The 14,254-nt window shown below is 38.2% G+C and overlaps 1 protein-coding gene across 1 annotated transcript; it reads right to left on the bottom strand.

Moving 5' to 3' along the window:
• Positions 1-3,117: 3,117 nt before the first annotated feature.
• On the bottom strand, positions 3,118-12,887 carry lrrc8aa (leucine rich repeat containing 8 VRAC subunit Aa). Its single transcript, XM_083896518.1, has 3 exons — positions 12,759-12,887; positions 6,205-8,329; positions 3,118-4,648 (listed from the first exon to the last, which is right to left on the bottom strand). Exons 2-3 carry the CDS (start codon positions 8,317-8,319, stop codon positions 4,373-4,375), a joined length of 2,391 nt encoding a protein of 796 aa, XP_083752644.1. The 5' UTR covers positions 8,320-8,329; positions 12,759-12,887; the 3' UTR covers positions 3,118-4,372.
• Positions 12,888-14,254: the final 1,367 nt, after the last annotated feature.

The following is a 14,254-nucleotide window of genomic DNA, read 5'->3' on the forward strand; positions in this document are numbered from 1 at the left end:
CACAGTAGGTCCATTCATCCATTTTCTACCATTTTATCCTCCACATGAGGGTTGCTGGTGCCAATCCCAGCTGACATAGGACAAAAGGCAGGGTACATGTTGGACAGGTTGTCAGTACATCACAGGGCCACATAGAGACAAACAACCATCCACTCTCACACTCACACAACTTAAGAGTGTCCAATTTGCCTAATCCACAAATCTGCGTATTAAGGGACTGCGGGAGGAAACTGTAGAACCCAGAAAAGAACATGCAAACTCCATGCAGAAAGGACGCTGCACAGTAGGCAGTTTATGCAATTTGAGGAATTGTCTTTTTGACTTGTTTGATTTCCCCTGTGTTTCCATGGGAGAGCTTCTGTGCAGAATGCAAAACAGCAATGAGTTGGTGTTGTTGTGATCCATTGCTGAAAAATATAAAACACACACTAAATTGCGGAGGGGGAAAAACAATACAAAACTACTGGGACAAAAGATTTCCTTCCAAATGCTCATGTTTCATTGGGGACATAACAAAGATGTTGATGATGATTTAAAAAAAAAAAATATATATATATTTTAGCTACATGAGCCAACATATAAAAAGAGCTTCTCAACAAAATCCCCAACAGCGCTCAGGAGTCTCTTCTGAAAGAAGACACTTTCCAGACAATTAAATAACTTCTACTTTGTGACAGAGTTTGTGTTAAGTGTTACTTTTATTATTATGTGTCAGAATTGTACAAAAGTAGGGTTTGAACGTTAGGAAATCAAAGTTTAGTTCTTCATTGAAACAGACATCGAGCTTCAAAAGCCAATGTCCAGTCCACTTGGCAACGATAAATTCATAAAGGCCTTGTCATATATTATGTGTCACGTGATTCAGCGTTCAGGCTTATATTCAGCAATGACTGTGGCTGGGTGTAAGTGGGCAGCTCTAGTATGGCTATAATGCACATAAGTTCAGCATCGACAAATTCATGCTGCAAAATGAAATGGACATGACACCAAATAAGGAAATCAACCAACACTTCACATATCCTTGAACTACAGGCTTCAGAACACAGTAAAATGCCATACATGGCATACACACAATCATTAAAAAAAAAAACACATTTCATTTTCCATACATAAATAGAGAAAAGCTCTCAATGCAACCATGGCAGTTATTTGAGTGGGATTGTTTGATTTTCTTGTGAAATGGTATGTGACACGATTACATAAGTGGTTCAGAAATATTACACATTAACAGATGCTGTGTACTGCTTCACACAATGAAAGATTGTCAAAAGTTGGTTCTGTGCATTTGTGGAACACTGTCTTGTTTTTGGGGACAAAAACTGGCAATTACGTGTGTGTGAGAATAAACTGATCAATAACGCTGCTTCACAACTACTACACTACCTATACAAACAGATGCTCCATCATATTTCAGACTGAAACATAAACATTTAATTTAAATATTAACAACGAATGCAAATGCAAGCAGAAAAAATATGCTGATTGTGGCTTTTTTAAAGGTGATAATTACGTGCTAGAGTTGTTTGTTACCATGGGGCATTTCATTAGTCACAAATGTCCTCCCATTAAGGCTGACTGAGCTCATTTCACACAGTCACAGAGACTCACAGGAAATGGAATGGTTAACTCAACACATGACTCAAAAGGGAAGTATCTTGACATACTGTCGTCATTCGTCTGGAGGTCAGAACTCTGTGTTGCGATGACCACGATAGAGCTAACGTTGACAAAAAAGCTAGTACAGTTGTTAATGAATTTTTTTTTGCAAATCCAACAACTCTGGTATGGCGTGAATAAGCTCCCAGTGACGCCCTGAGAAAGACTCAAATGGCTCTCCTGAAGTTCAAGAGTACTCAAGTACACCTGAATAAATGTCAGAACATCCTCTCAATAAACCACAACTATGAAAGAAGTATTTTTGTGCGACTGTTGAACTTCTAACAACATGACGAGCAGGTTCAGACCAAAAAAAAAACCCAAAGCAACAGCTGATGTTTAATTGTTTACCAATGCAACACAGGAGGGAGGTTTTTAGTTTCAGCAGCACTGCACCACTACAATGAACTATGACACTGCACTATAAAAAGTCTTATATGCAGTTTTATGGACGAGTAACTAAATTACTATATGCATCCAGCAGGTTAAAGGACACTATTTGTTGCTCCTGTATGTATAATGGGGGAAAACATATCTTGCTATTACTTGGCACCATAACCATTTAACCAGAGCCAAGACACTGAAGTGGACATGTTACTTCAAAACTAATGTGTAAATATGTCACACATACATGACATTACTGTTTCCCTTGGTGTCATCTGTTTGTCGTCGCTGGCCTTTAAATCTGGTTGCTAATCAACACATGAAGACAACACAGGGCTGCACTTTAAGACAGTAAGGGAGCAATTAACATGCGACTCCTAGAAGGACATTTGGATTCAACTAAGGCCTCAGTGCAACATAACCCATGGTGAACAAAGGTGCGGTTGTATTATTACAGTGAAACTATTTAACAGCTAAAATAAAAAAATAAAAAAAAGGAGAAAGGAAAAAATTGCTGGTAACAATAAGAGCTCATATACAGGAAACAAAGATGTTAAACATTTCAGCTTTACATTTTACATGGAAATTAACATGTCTGTGATCATTAACAGGGCATACTGCTTGTAAAAGGTAAGGCCATATTAGAGATGCCTGGCTGGGTTTAACCTAGCAGGTATAGGCTAAACTATGCTATTAAATCCAAAGTCTTAACAGGAAAAGTGTTTCAAGCACTGATTTGCATCATGCACCATGAAAACACATACTCTCTCTCTTTCTCTCTGCAAATAAATGTTTCCCTTGTGTAGGTCAGTAAAAGCTGTTGGGTTCACTCTGCAATTCCCCGTGTGTCCTTATTTTGTTATTCAGCACTTAATTAAAGTTTAATAAATAAAGTAAAATAAAACAAAATGTCACGGATGTCAACACTTAATTTTCAGACTGGCAGTACCTGGGAGAGAGTAAAGACTCTCCTGTCTTACATCGACATTTCATCCTCTCTGTAGTGCCATATAAGCAATGATCCTTTCTCACAGGACTCATGATTAAAAAACATACAAGGCATTACATGTGCCTTGATTTCTGTATTTTTATTGGCTTGTTTGTGGCTTCTGTGAATGTGTGAGCAACAAGAAATTGTGAAAGCAACGTGCCTTCAATTGAACAAAGGTCACAGGATCCTGTACTACACGTAAACATCCCATAACATTTCCATGTGTCCTATTCTGGAGTGCTGTGGTGACTGAGCGATAACAAATTGAACAACAATAATAATAATAATAATAACAGTAGTAGTAGTAATTCTTAACTGAAGGCATTTAATCACTGCCTGGAATTTCCAATCACTCTGTGGCCTGACTCATACAGAGACATGATACCATGTTAAAAACACACAATTATGTATAGTGGAGTCAAATCCATCCATATAAAAACACACCTCTCATAACCTTTAGACACACCAGTAATGTCTGCGATGTTTCGTCATGCAGAGGATGCGATGCTTTCATAAGCAAAATAAAGAGTCCAAGAAGAATGATGCATTTCTTCACCATAACTCCACAACTTCCAACATAACCGGCTGACATTATAACTACAACTGCAGTCTATTCAGACAGCATACCGTAAAATGTGTTCCCTTTACTTTTTTTTGCTGACAGTTATTCTTTGATGTCGTTTCATTAAGTTAAGGCCTAAGCTGTGAGGTCACGTACAGGATTAGCTCCTGATCTTCCTCACAGAGTCACTTCATTCATGTAAAATCTCGCACCGAAAGCATGTCGAGCGTACAGGAGAGGAGCCTGAAAACCAAAGAGGCAGACCTTTGTGGCTCTGTCTGTTGCGCTGTAATTTTGATTCTGCTAGCATTCTAAGTCACACTGCACCACAACTACAAATGTAATTGTAAAAAAAAGTTACATTTTGAGGCTCAAGGCAAAAGGAACGGCAGGCAACACTGCTCTGAGTATGTTACATTTGTGCGTGTATGCCACTGCAAAGAGGTGATGTAAGCATGTTGAGCTTACTGGTCAGCCTCCATCGTGCAAAGTGTTTCAGTTTTTTATGCCCTTTCCAATAAACGGGTTTGCTTTTGACAGGTCCTGTGGCATGCATATTAGATGTCACCTGCTTGCATCCTTGTGGGATGATATGACAGAAAAAACATATTTCTAAACCAAGTTATCATTGAAATTCTTGAAATGTGACGTCCATGTTTTCGCAGACCCTGTTAGGAAAGCCTCCTCACATACAGAGGTTTACTTCACTTTCGTAAACAAGAACAATCATTGCTTGTTTTTTTTCCTTATCAAACTTCTCTCACCACCAAGCATTTGGCTCAAGCTTGCTCCTTATCCGCCCTCCAAAGCTGTTCTTTGACTTCTGATGGCAGCGTGTTGAACACGTCCTCCTCCACCACCAGTGCACTTCTCTTCAACAGTCGACACTCGCCGAGCTCCACCGGGAGACACTCCAGACGGTTCCCTCTCAGCTCTAGCTGGGTCAACCCTGTGAGCTCTCCAAAGCGCGAAGGCAGCGTCTGGAGGCAGTTGTTACCCAGATTCAGAGTACGCAGCTTCTTACACTGGAAGAGCTCTGGGGGCAAAGTCTCAATCTGTGTAGTGGAATGGACAAGAGGCAGAATACTACGTTACCAGACATGTGGATTAAAAATTCAACAACTCAGCCTGTCGTGGATATGAGATATGAGCAAAGGGCATTCATAGAATATTGAAAATAAGACTGAGCGGCTCAAAAGATTTTTTATCAGGTTTTAAAGTTAAAGAGTCAGGACAAAAATATACACAATTAATTTCAATTGCTGGAGTGCTAACAGAGAGAATGTAAGCAAAAGAGAGGCTTTAAAATTTCCCCTTAACTATCGCTACTTTTAGCTGCACACAAACCTGTTGGACCCTAATTTCACTGTGCAACCGCATGAGGAAATGCAATAAACTGGTAGGAGCCTTTACTGAAAACACATGATTTTATAAGCATGCTTCAGAGTGAAAGAACACCAATTTGCTAAATTTTCAGAGTCAAGAAACAGCATCTACCTGAGACTGCTACATTAAAAACAAACAAAAAATTAAAAAAGTATTAAATGTAGTAACACAAATAACAACATGGAGTTTAATATCCATAATATGTCTCTTAAGTTAAAACCCATATATTCTACTTCATCTCACACAATATGGACCAACTCAGCAGTGTGGGTTGAACAGCCTTTAAAATACTTGAGTTAATGATCTTTGCAACTGAAATAAACGGTTTACTTCTCAGGAAGTCACAGCAAGAGACAGAAATAATCGTCTTCACTTTCAAAGAGGAGCGTTTGGATTACATCATGCTCAAAGAATCTTATTTTGGAGTCGGAAACAATGAAAGTTTAAAGCTTACTTGCACATATTGTACATACAGTTATTTTCTGTTTATTGGCCTAAAAGAAGAAGGAAAAGAGCCTGCAGTAAAAACTTTATGTGAGCAGTTTATACATAATTGAGGACTGGCTCTACAACATGCCACTTGAAAGCAGAGAAATATATCCGGACAATATCAGTGATTTCAAATGATTTTTGTCACCTGAACCCTAATCATATCTCTGCATGAAATGTAGGAATAATCTTGTAAAAGGGAAATAATAAATAACATATCTGTCCAGTAAAGGTGCCATAGTGTCACTTATTATCCGAGTATCTTAAAAGCAATAATTTCCAATCCAGGACTATCTCAGCATTTACAACTGCTGACCTTTGTAAACACCTCATCTGGCTGTTGATCTAATCTTATTCACACATACTAAAGAGAGTTGGGTGGAGACAGAAAGTCAGACAAACTTTCACTCGTGTCAGAGTTCATAGACCTTTTATAAGGTCACATTCAAGCACATTTTAAGCATAAATATTTATATGAATACATACATATACTCAAAATGATTAGATCACATATAATGGGATGGGTTTATGCTATATAAGCTACCAAATATATGTTCCTTAATCGGAAAACACACAACTATTATACTATAAAACAACTATTTAGCCAAATAATTAAGGAAATAAAGGTACAATATCAACCTTTTTATGTACTTAATAAAAAAATTTTTTAAACCGTGATTACAACTTGATTAAAACATGCAGTGAACATATTTATGGAAATGTTTTTAATACTTACCCTGTTTGCTGTCACAGCAAAGTACTGCAGGTTCTGGAGGAAACCAACATCAGCATGGATGCTGGTTAGGTTGTTATGACTCAGGTCCAAGAAGCGCAGCTTGCGGCAGAAGAAAAGCTGGCTGGGGATTTTCTCAATCTTGTTTCTGTTTAAATAGAGCCTCTCCAGGTTGGTAAGCGTTCCAATCTGGATGGGGATGTAGGCGATCTGATTGTACCACAGTTTGAGGCACACCAGCCGATGCAGGTGCTGGAAGCTGATGATCTCTTCTATTGTCTTCAGATTGTTGTCCTTCAGGTCAATCTCCTGCAAGTTGTGCAAACTAAAGATGGAGTGAGGGATGCGTTCAAGGTCACAGCGAACAAGCTCAAGCTCTGTCAGGTTGACCATTTTCTTCAGGCTGTTGAGCACCATTAGCTTGGTACCCTCATTATTGATGGAGAGCTTCTGGAGGTGAACGCCCACATCCGTCACTACCTGTGGCAGCTTGGTCAGGTTACTTTTCAGACGGAGAACTTTGAGCCTTTTGAGCTCTCTGAGCCCATCAATGACAATGTAACGATTGTTCTCTGCACTCAGGTTCCCAGTTAAGTGCAACTCACTGAGGTTTTTCAGGCTGTAGATCCACAGTGGGATCTCCTTGATGTCAGTGAACTTGATATGGAGTGACTTCAGGTTTTCCCTCAGAAAAGCCAGAGCTGGAGCCTCGATTTTAGCTGGTGTGTGGTAAAGCCACATCTCTCTCAAGTTGGAAAGCTGGGCAATGATTGGTGGTATAGTTACGTCTGAGATGAGCTCCAATTTAAGCACTTCAAGCTCTATGAGATCAAAGACTGTGTCTGGGATCCCACTGAGCATGAACAGATGCAGCTCCAGCTTTTCCTGAGAGTTTTTGGTGATGCGCTGCCTCAACTTCTCCAACGTCCACTCGTTGTTTAGGTTCAGCTGCCTCAACTTGTTCTCACTCACCTCTGACAGAAAAACAGCAAAGCGCTTGGAATACAGAGGGTCATATTGGTCAATCATGTGTAACATGAAGGCAAAGTCGTTCTTCACGTCAGGGATGTCACTATAGCTGCTCTCCTCCCGGATTGATTCGAAGGAGTATCTTTTGAGGGAGCGGCTGAGCATCCAACACAAAGTGTACATGGAGATTAAACCATAAACCACGACCAAGCTGATGTAGAAATAGGCCAAAATCTTGAAAAGTGTTGCCAACGGGTGGGCACAAGAGAATGTGTTATACCCTGTTAGCTTCTGAAGGTCCACTGCGCATACTACACTGAACCTGATGTAACCTACATAGTAGGCTGTGTAGCTAATAATGAGTAGAAACTTGATTACTTTGATAATGGTCTGACGTATGTATAGACGGTACACTATATCACCCTCCTCTACGTGGATCCTGAACTTCTTCACCTTCTCAAAAAGAGCCTTCGCCTGCTCCCCTTCTTTTTTATCTAGAACCCCAGTTTCAGAGCGATCGACTATTCCTTGTTCAATTCTTGACTTTGTTCGTTGAAGCATTGGCACACTAGCCTCAACATCCTCGCTCACGCAAGAGGCTTTTTTATCCATCGAACCGTTCATTTTTCCAAGAGGTTTAGGATCACTCTCTTCCACAACAGTCTCAGACAAAGCCCTTGTTGTCCATGGGGAGTCGAAGCACTTGAGGAGGATGGACACAAAGTGCTCCAGTTTTGAGCTTGTGCGGGGAAACTTGAACCAGAAGTTGCTAGAGGCCAGAAAGATGAGGGTGTGAAGTAGCACCAGATAGGGGAAATATTTGGCAAACCAGTGAAGCTCAGTCTCATAACAGACAGCATCGACATAATTATACTGATGACGGTCAAGGTCATACTGAATGCCTTTTGGTTCTGCTGCATAGAGGGTGGTCATATTTGAGATGGGCATGGTCTCGCATGACTTGTTGACCACCCATTTGCAAGGCAGGCAGATCATCTTGTCCTGTGTGACCTGCAGTGTACCACCAAACACTGCAATCATCAGCATGATGATCGAGATGTAGTCGGTGAAAACGTCCCACCATGGCTTCAGGATACGGTACGTTGGCTGGGTGTCAGCAAAGTACCGGAGCTCTGTGATGGGAATCATGATGGTTTATCTAAAAAGACAGAAAAAACAAACAGGAAACTAGGGATTAGTTGGTGACATCTTACATTGACATCGGGGCGACAGTAACTCTTCTCCTCTTTCAACTTGAAGGTTGTGGGTGCGATCCCCGGCTCCATTGCTCACATCTAATGTGAGCATTTGCATTATCTTAACTCAATTATAATTATTATTGTAGAGCTTGGGAGGGTTGAATTAACATCTATAACCAAATAAAACAGGTGCTTGCCAATTATGTGCTATTTGACAACAAGGGCAATGCAACTTTGCAATTAAAAACAGGAATTGCTCTCGTTTGCTAGCTTAATAAAAAGTGTGGGCAGTAACAGATCAAATATAATTTTGATTTCCAATGATTACCATGTTCACACAAGTTTTTTTGTGTGAAAAACGTACATAACATACATACATTTTAATAATGCTTCTCCTACAGTATGTTAAAAAATAAATGTCCTATGATGAATTGTTTTATGTTCTTTGATGTACTAATAAAATGTATAAATATAAACTTTATAGTTATATGATGTAAAATATGATGAACATCCAAAAGAAAAAAGAAACTGAGTAAAATGGAAATGACACCATGTGATATCAGATTGCTGAACATGACGCTTGAACACCTTTTTGGTCAAACCAAAAATAGGCTACTTCTTCATTTCCCACACAATAAATGTGCAATGCAAGATGATATACATATGATAATGCACAAACAAAAGTAATGCAAGAAAACCTGTGGAATGTGCCTTGCACAAGAGTTCATAAAGGCAAAAGCACATACATGGCAACATGACATGAGCATCTAAACGAGCATAAAAAGCATCACCAAATAGAAATACCTCTATGGAGCCACACATAAATTTAACCCTGGACTAAGCTTCAATCTAGATAAACAGCATCAATCTGAAAAAAATATCTGAGCTGATCTGAATATCATCATGACTGAATGACTTTTATTTCCTCTTAGTTGCTGTAAAAAAAACCTGCATGTTCCTGTCTGCTCAAATCACTTACAGGTAGACTGAAAGATGAGATTGTTGGTCAAGTAGTCACAAAAAAGCATTGTTTTGTCCAGTTCAATCCAGAAACTGGCAGTGCAATCACTGAGTGCCTCCTCTGTTAGAACAAACTCCAGCACACAGAGGCAAAAGGTTAATTAAAACTCGAAAGATGAATGATACATTGTACACGTTAAAGCTGAAACTTAGATATTAAAACCATTGTTTCAAATGCATAAGACAACATTCTGCTGATTTAAACTACTGTCAAACACAGATGGAACATAAACAGAACAGGTATGTGTGTTTCCTTTCAAAACAAAGATAATGGTCTGTCATTTGACATTAATTGCAATTATAAAGATTCACAAAAAGTTTCCTCTTGAAGAGATGTAAACATATAACAGCCATGTAACATCCAAGTTTGGATTTACATTACCTTGGGAAAAAAAACTGTCTGCAAGCTGTTTATCTCATCTGTGACTCACACTGCATGCCTCCCATAACCATCTAACCCCTACAGCAAAGTTTTAACTCAGGACATTTCCCTAAATGACTAAAAGCAACCTAATCATTCTCCCCACCACCACAGACAGCATCGAGGAAATATGTTGTTCACAAATTAATAAATAATATGCTTATTTCAAAGGCCCGAGACTGGATTATTTAGTGACTTTCGTAGTTTTCCGCTGTTCTGCTTCTGCTTTTCTGCAGTTAATTTCTCCTGAGTTTGTTCACTGAACAGAGCAGCTTTTGTGTAGATGATTTTTTTTTTGTCAAGCAGGCACTGACACATGGGCTGAGAGAGGTACAGGTGACCCTGGCTGCTATGAGAGCCAAAATTGTACAAAGCCATGTACAATTTTCCTCAAGGACACTAAAGTCCCTTAACGGTTGCCAAGCAGGACATTGGAGAAAAACATAAAACTGGCATGTACTTCTTTTTTACAGCAAACAGGTTGACTTCATTGAAAATTAATAAGAAAATAAAAATGAATTCAACATAGTTCCAGGAAAAATAAATCAACCAATGTGAATGCTTCATGGGAATGATGAATGATGTGAATCTAATCGCTGATAAAGTAGCATACAATAACATGGTAATAATTTGTAAGAGGAATAATATAGAACTAAAACAATATTTCTATAGTAACCACCACATAACAATGAAAGGTGTGTGGAGAATATAAATGCATTTAACTTTATGCAATAGAAATGATCAGTTTTGATTCACTAAAGTGTTCATGTGAACATACTAAACTAATAGTAGCCTATGACAATCATCATTACCAAGCGTATTATTACCATCATTATATGGGAATAGTATCTCCTTATCACACCATTACCATTGTCAAGATGGACATTGCATTATAAATGAGATGGCATGACCATTATGCCAATTATATTACATTTTTCTGAATCAATTATACAACATACTAATAACATGTTGTTACTGTAAAGATCTATGAAATCCTGAAATATGAAACAGTCCACACATGATTCAGCATGGATGGGTAACCTTCAAGGAAGGGACAATGTATTTTGGAATGTGTTCACCAGTTATCAGATGTTAAAATCTTGATTTAAAGGTCTCTATTATGCCAACAAAAAGCAATCTAAAACACAATTCTAATCATATCTCAGACAATGTTAAGATGGGATCACTGAGATATTTAACCACGCTGCATTGAAAACTCCATCACTGGAAAATAAAGTCTTTTTTACAATGAAATTTCAGCTTCTCTAATGAAAATGAGAAATTGCTTTTTTGTTGCTTTTGTTGCCTTTTGTCATTGGATGTATTTCCGATTCTAAGAAAACAAAATCCTTCTCTGTGGACTATCTGTACTTAAACAGAGTGATCACAGCTTCATATAACAGCCGATCTGCCCAACCCTGGCAATGGGAAAACTGTGACAATGAAGCAGACAAGGCAGTCATGACCGGGTCCAACTGGTTCTGGCTCACAAAAAACTTTTTTTCCTTGAAGGCAGCATTGGTGATCTCTTGTTCTCTCATATGCACACACACACACACACACACACACACACACACACACACACACACACACACACACACACACACACACACAAGTACATTTTGTTTTTCTATACTTGTGAGGACATTCATTGACACAACACATTCCTTAGCCCTTTACAACAACATAACATAACCTAATTCAAACAATCACACTAAAACCAACAACTGAAAATGGTTTAAAAATATAAATTGATCGTAGTAACACTAGAAGGTACACACACATTTCTCTGTTACACGGAGCAAAGAATCCAGAAAATATTCACATTTAAGAAGGTGAAATATCAGAAAACTTAACTTATTTATTGAAAAAAAGCACTCAAACCAATTAATCGTTTATCAAAATAGTTGACAATTAATTTAGTGATAGATTAATTGTATAATTGTTGCAGCCCTAGTCAAGATTATTTCCATTTACAGCACTTCAAAAAAAATCAATGCAGTATCACATTGAAATATTGTGATATTTTAGTATATTGATATTCTCAGATACAACGTTTAACTAAAAATTATTTTCACAAATTAGTCATTGAATATTATATTACAATTTCTGACAGACCAGGGTAGGGCTGGACAATTAATCGACAATTAATCGACATTTTATCAAAATCGCAATACAACCTAATACAATGTTATAATAGTAGAGGGCATAATATTTGTTAAAGCCAAAATGTGCAAATATCATTTTAGATTAATGAGTGTTTTGATCTATACACATCTCACTCTACAGGCTGAAGAGGACACCTTTGTTTCTCACAGATCTGCACAAATATCACACAGTAATAATTTTAAATACGTTTCTTAAATGAAAATGATAATTATGACGTATAATCGCAATCGCAATTCCAGGAAAAATCTAAATCGTCCCTAGACCAGAATTGTGTGAGGAAAAAAAATCAATACATATTCTAATAATAATAAAAACAATAGTTTATGCGAAACACACATAAATAATCCCGTCCACAATGGAAATGCTACCGTTTAAACATGTTGTTATTGTTTTAGGGGCCAACAAACAGTTCATACATAAAAAACCATGGGTTCTAATCAATTGTTGAATGTGTTTTCTGTTTCAGTTTTTAATATCAGAACACCTTGCTGGCCTTTAATTGGTAGCGAAAATTGATGGAGAATATTCGAATGTTATTTTGTAATAACCTGGGTTTAAAGCTGACAATTAATGTCAAACAACATGTAATTCAAACCTGCTGACCGCGACCTTTAATGAACTGCTCTTCCCCACAACAACAGCCAGACCAGTGGCGACGGGAAACGGGTGTCTCATACCGATGCTTGGTTAGCACGCTGCGGCACTGGAATCACACGCTGAGTCGCGCAGCTAACTGGCTAGTTAAACACATTAGGACAATATATGGAAAAGAGACCCACCTATTTTATCAAAGCTGGTGTCTGTCGCCTCATTCGCACACGGGTGACACATTTCTTTCCCGTTTCTCAGCAGCTGGGGGCGGTGAAAGCCCGGGCCGGAGCCCCGTACGACAGTGACGGTGTAGAAAAACCTCACAACAGCTCCAGCAGCAGCCGAGCGGCGCTGTTAGCTCGCAACAGCTGTTGCACGAGACTGTCGGAAGTCATATCATAGACGCCCATTCAAAATAAAGGCACGGCGGAAGTACAAGCAAATATCATGCAAAAGTCTTTTGATTAAACAAATTTAATTTGTTTTTTTATTTTCTTTGTTGTTGACGTGTACATTGTTATTGTAAAGTGTATAGTCTATTACTCCAATAAACTGTTATAGTTGTATTTCGTATTTTTTTTAAAAATATTAATAATTTAATATTAATAGTAGGTTATATTAATTAAATATTATACGAAACTGGCTATGGATGATATTAGGGGGAAAAAAGACGGTGGACAATCAAACAAAAAATGGACAATCTGATGTAAAACAGTGCTCAAAAATGTTGATGTTGTTGAAGTTTGCAGACACAATTAGACAAAAATAATTTATAATTATGTAATAACCACCAATGTGTATTTTGGATGTTTTTTTCACTTGCTTAAAAAAAATTGCCTAAAATGAATACAGTCAAGACCGAGATTTTGATTTGTCTGTAGTAACTTGCTTTAGACTGAAGACACGCTGTACACAGCAACTGTATGCAGAGTCACCACAGAGGCAGCATGTTAGCTCTTTACTCTTTAAAACTGACCTAAACTGTACAGGAAGTATGTAGATAAACTCACTCCACACACACTGCATACATCGTTTGTGCTGATTACCAATCGGCTGAGCCACACAGTCTAGCAGCAGCCTTGGCCTTAGTCAGTTGGAACAATGGTAAAAATAATTTTGACATAAATTCACAACATATCCTTTCATAGTGCCTCCATGGACCCGGTCAAACAAAGAGGTGATTATAACCATGTGCACAATATTAATATTACTGGAAGGATGTTGTTTCCAGTTTGTGACTCACTGGCTCTCCCAGAGGAATTTTGTGACCATGCGTAAAATGTGAATCTGAGAGATCAAACATCGTATGTCTCTCTGTTGTTATTTCGAGAAACAAAGTAACTTCAGGCCACAGCAGTGATTCAATCAAAACATAACCAATGTGCATGAACAAGACCTGACAGAACAGCGACTTATTATACACATCGCTCTTTGGAATGGCTCTTCTTGCTAAACTTTTTAATGGCTGGTTTTAATGACTCACTTTCACAGAGTCTAAATAATAAAACCTTGGCTGTCAGTGATACAGATTTAGTGGAAATGTTTCCTCTACTTGTCTTTGTATCATATCTGGAACCAATGTGTGGTGAAAGTTATACCTGTGACAAGACATCTGCTGCACTCAATGTTTAATACTTCATACTGAGTAAAAAGAATGCCCAATATACAGTATAATTTAATGTGA

This window comes from Microchirus variegatus, assembly GCF_963457635.1.
Source record: "Microchirus variegatus genome assembly, chromosome: 1".
Classification (NCBI taxonomy): Eukaryota; Metazoa; Chordata; class Actinopteri; order Pleuronectiformes; family Soleidae; genus Microchirus; species Microchirus variegatus.

Bases quoted from the DNA above. Each gene is read 5' to 3' on its own strand.
- lrrc8aa (XM_083896518.1), bottom strand. From the start codon at position 8,319: ATGATTCCCATCACAGAGCTCCGGTACTTTGCTGACACCCAGCCAACG. The intron at 4,649-6,204 runs GTAAGTATTAAA...TCCACTACACAG, and splicing joins TTGCTGTGACAGCAAACAGG to ATTGAGACTTTGCCCCCAGA.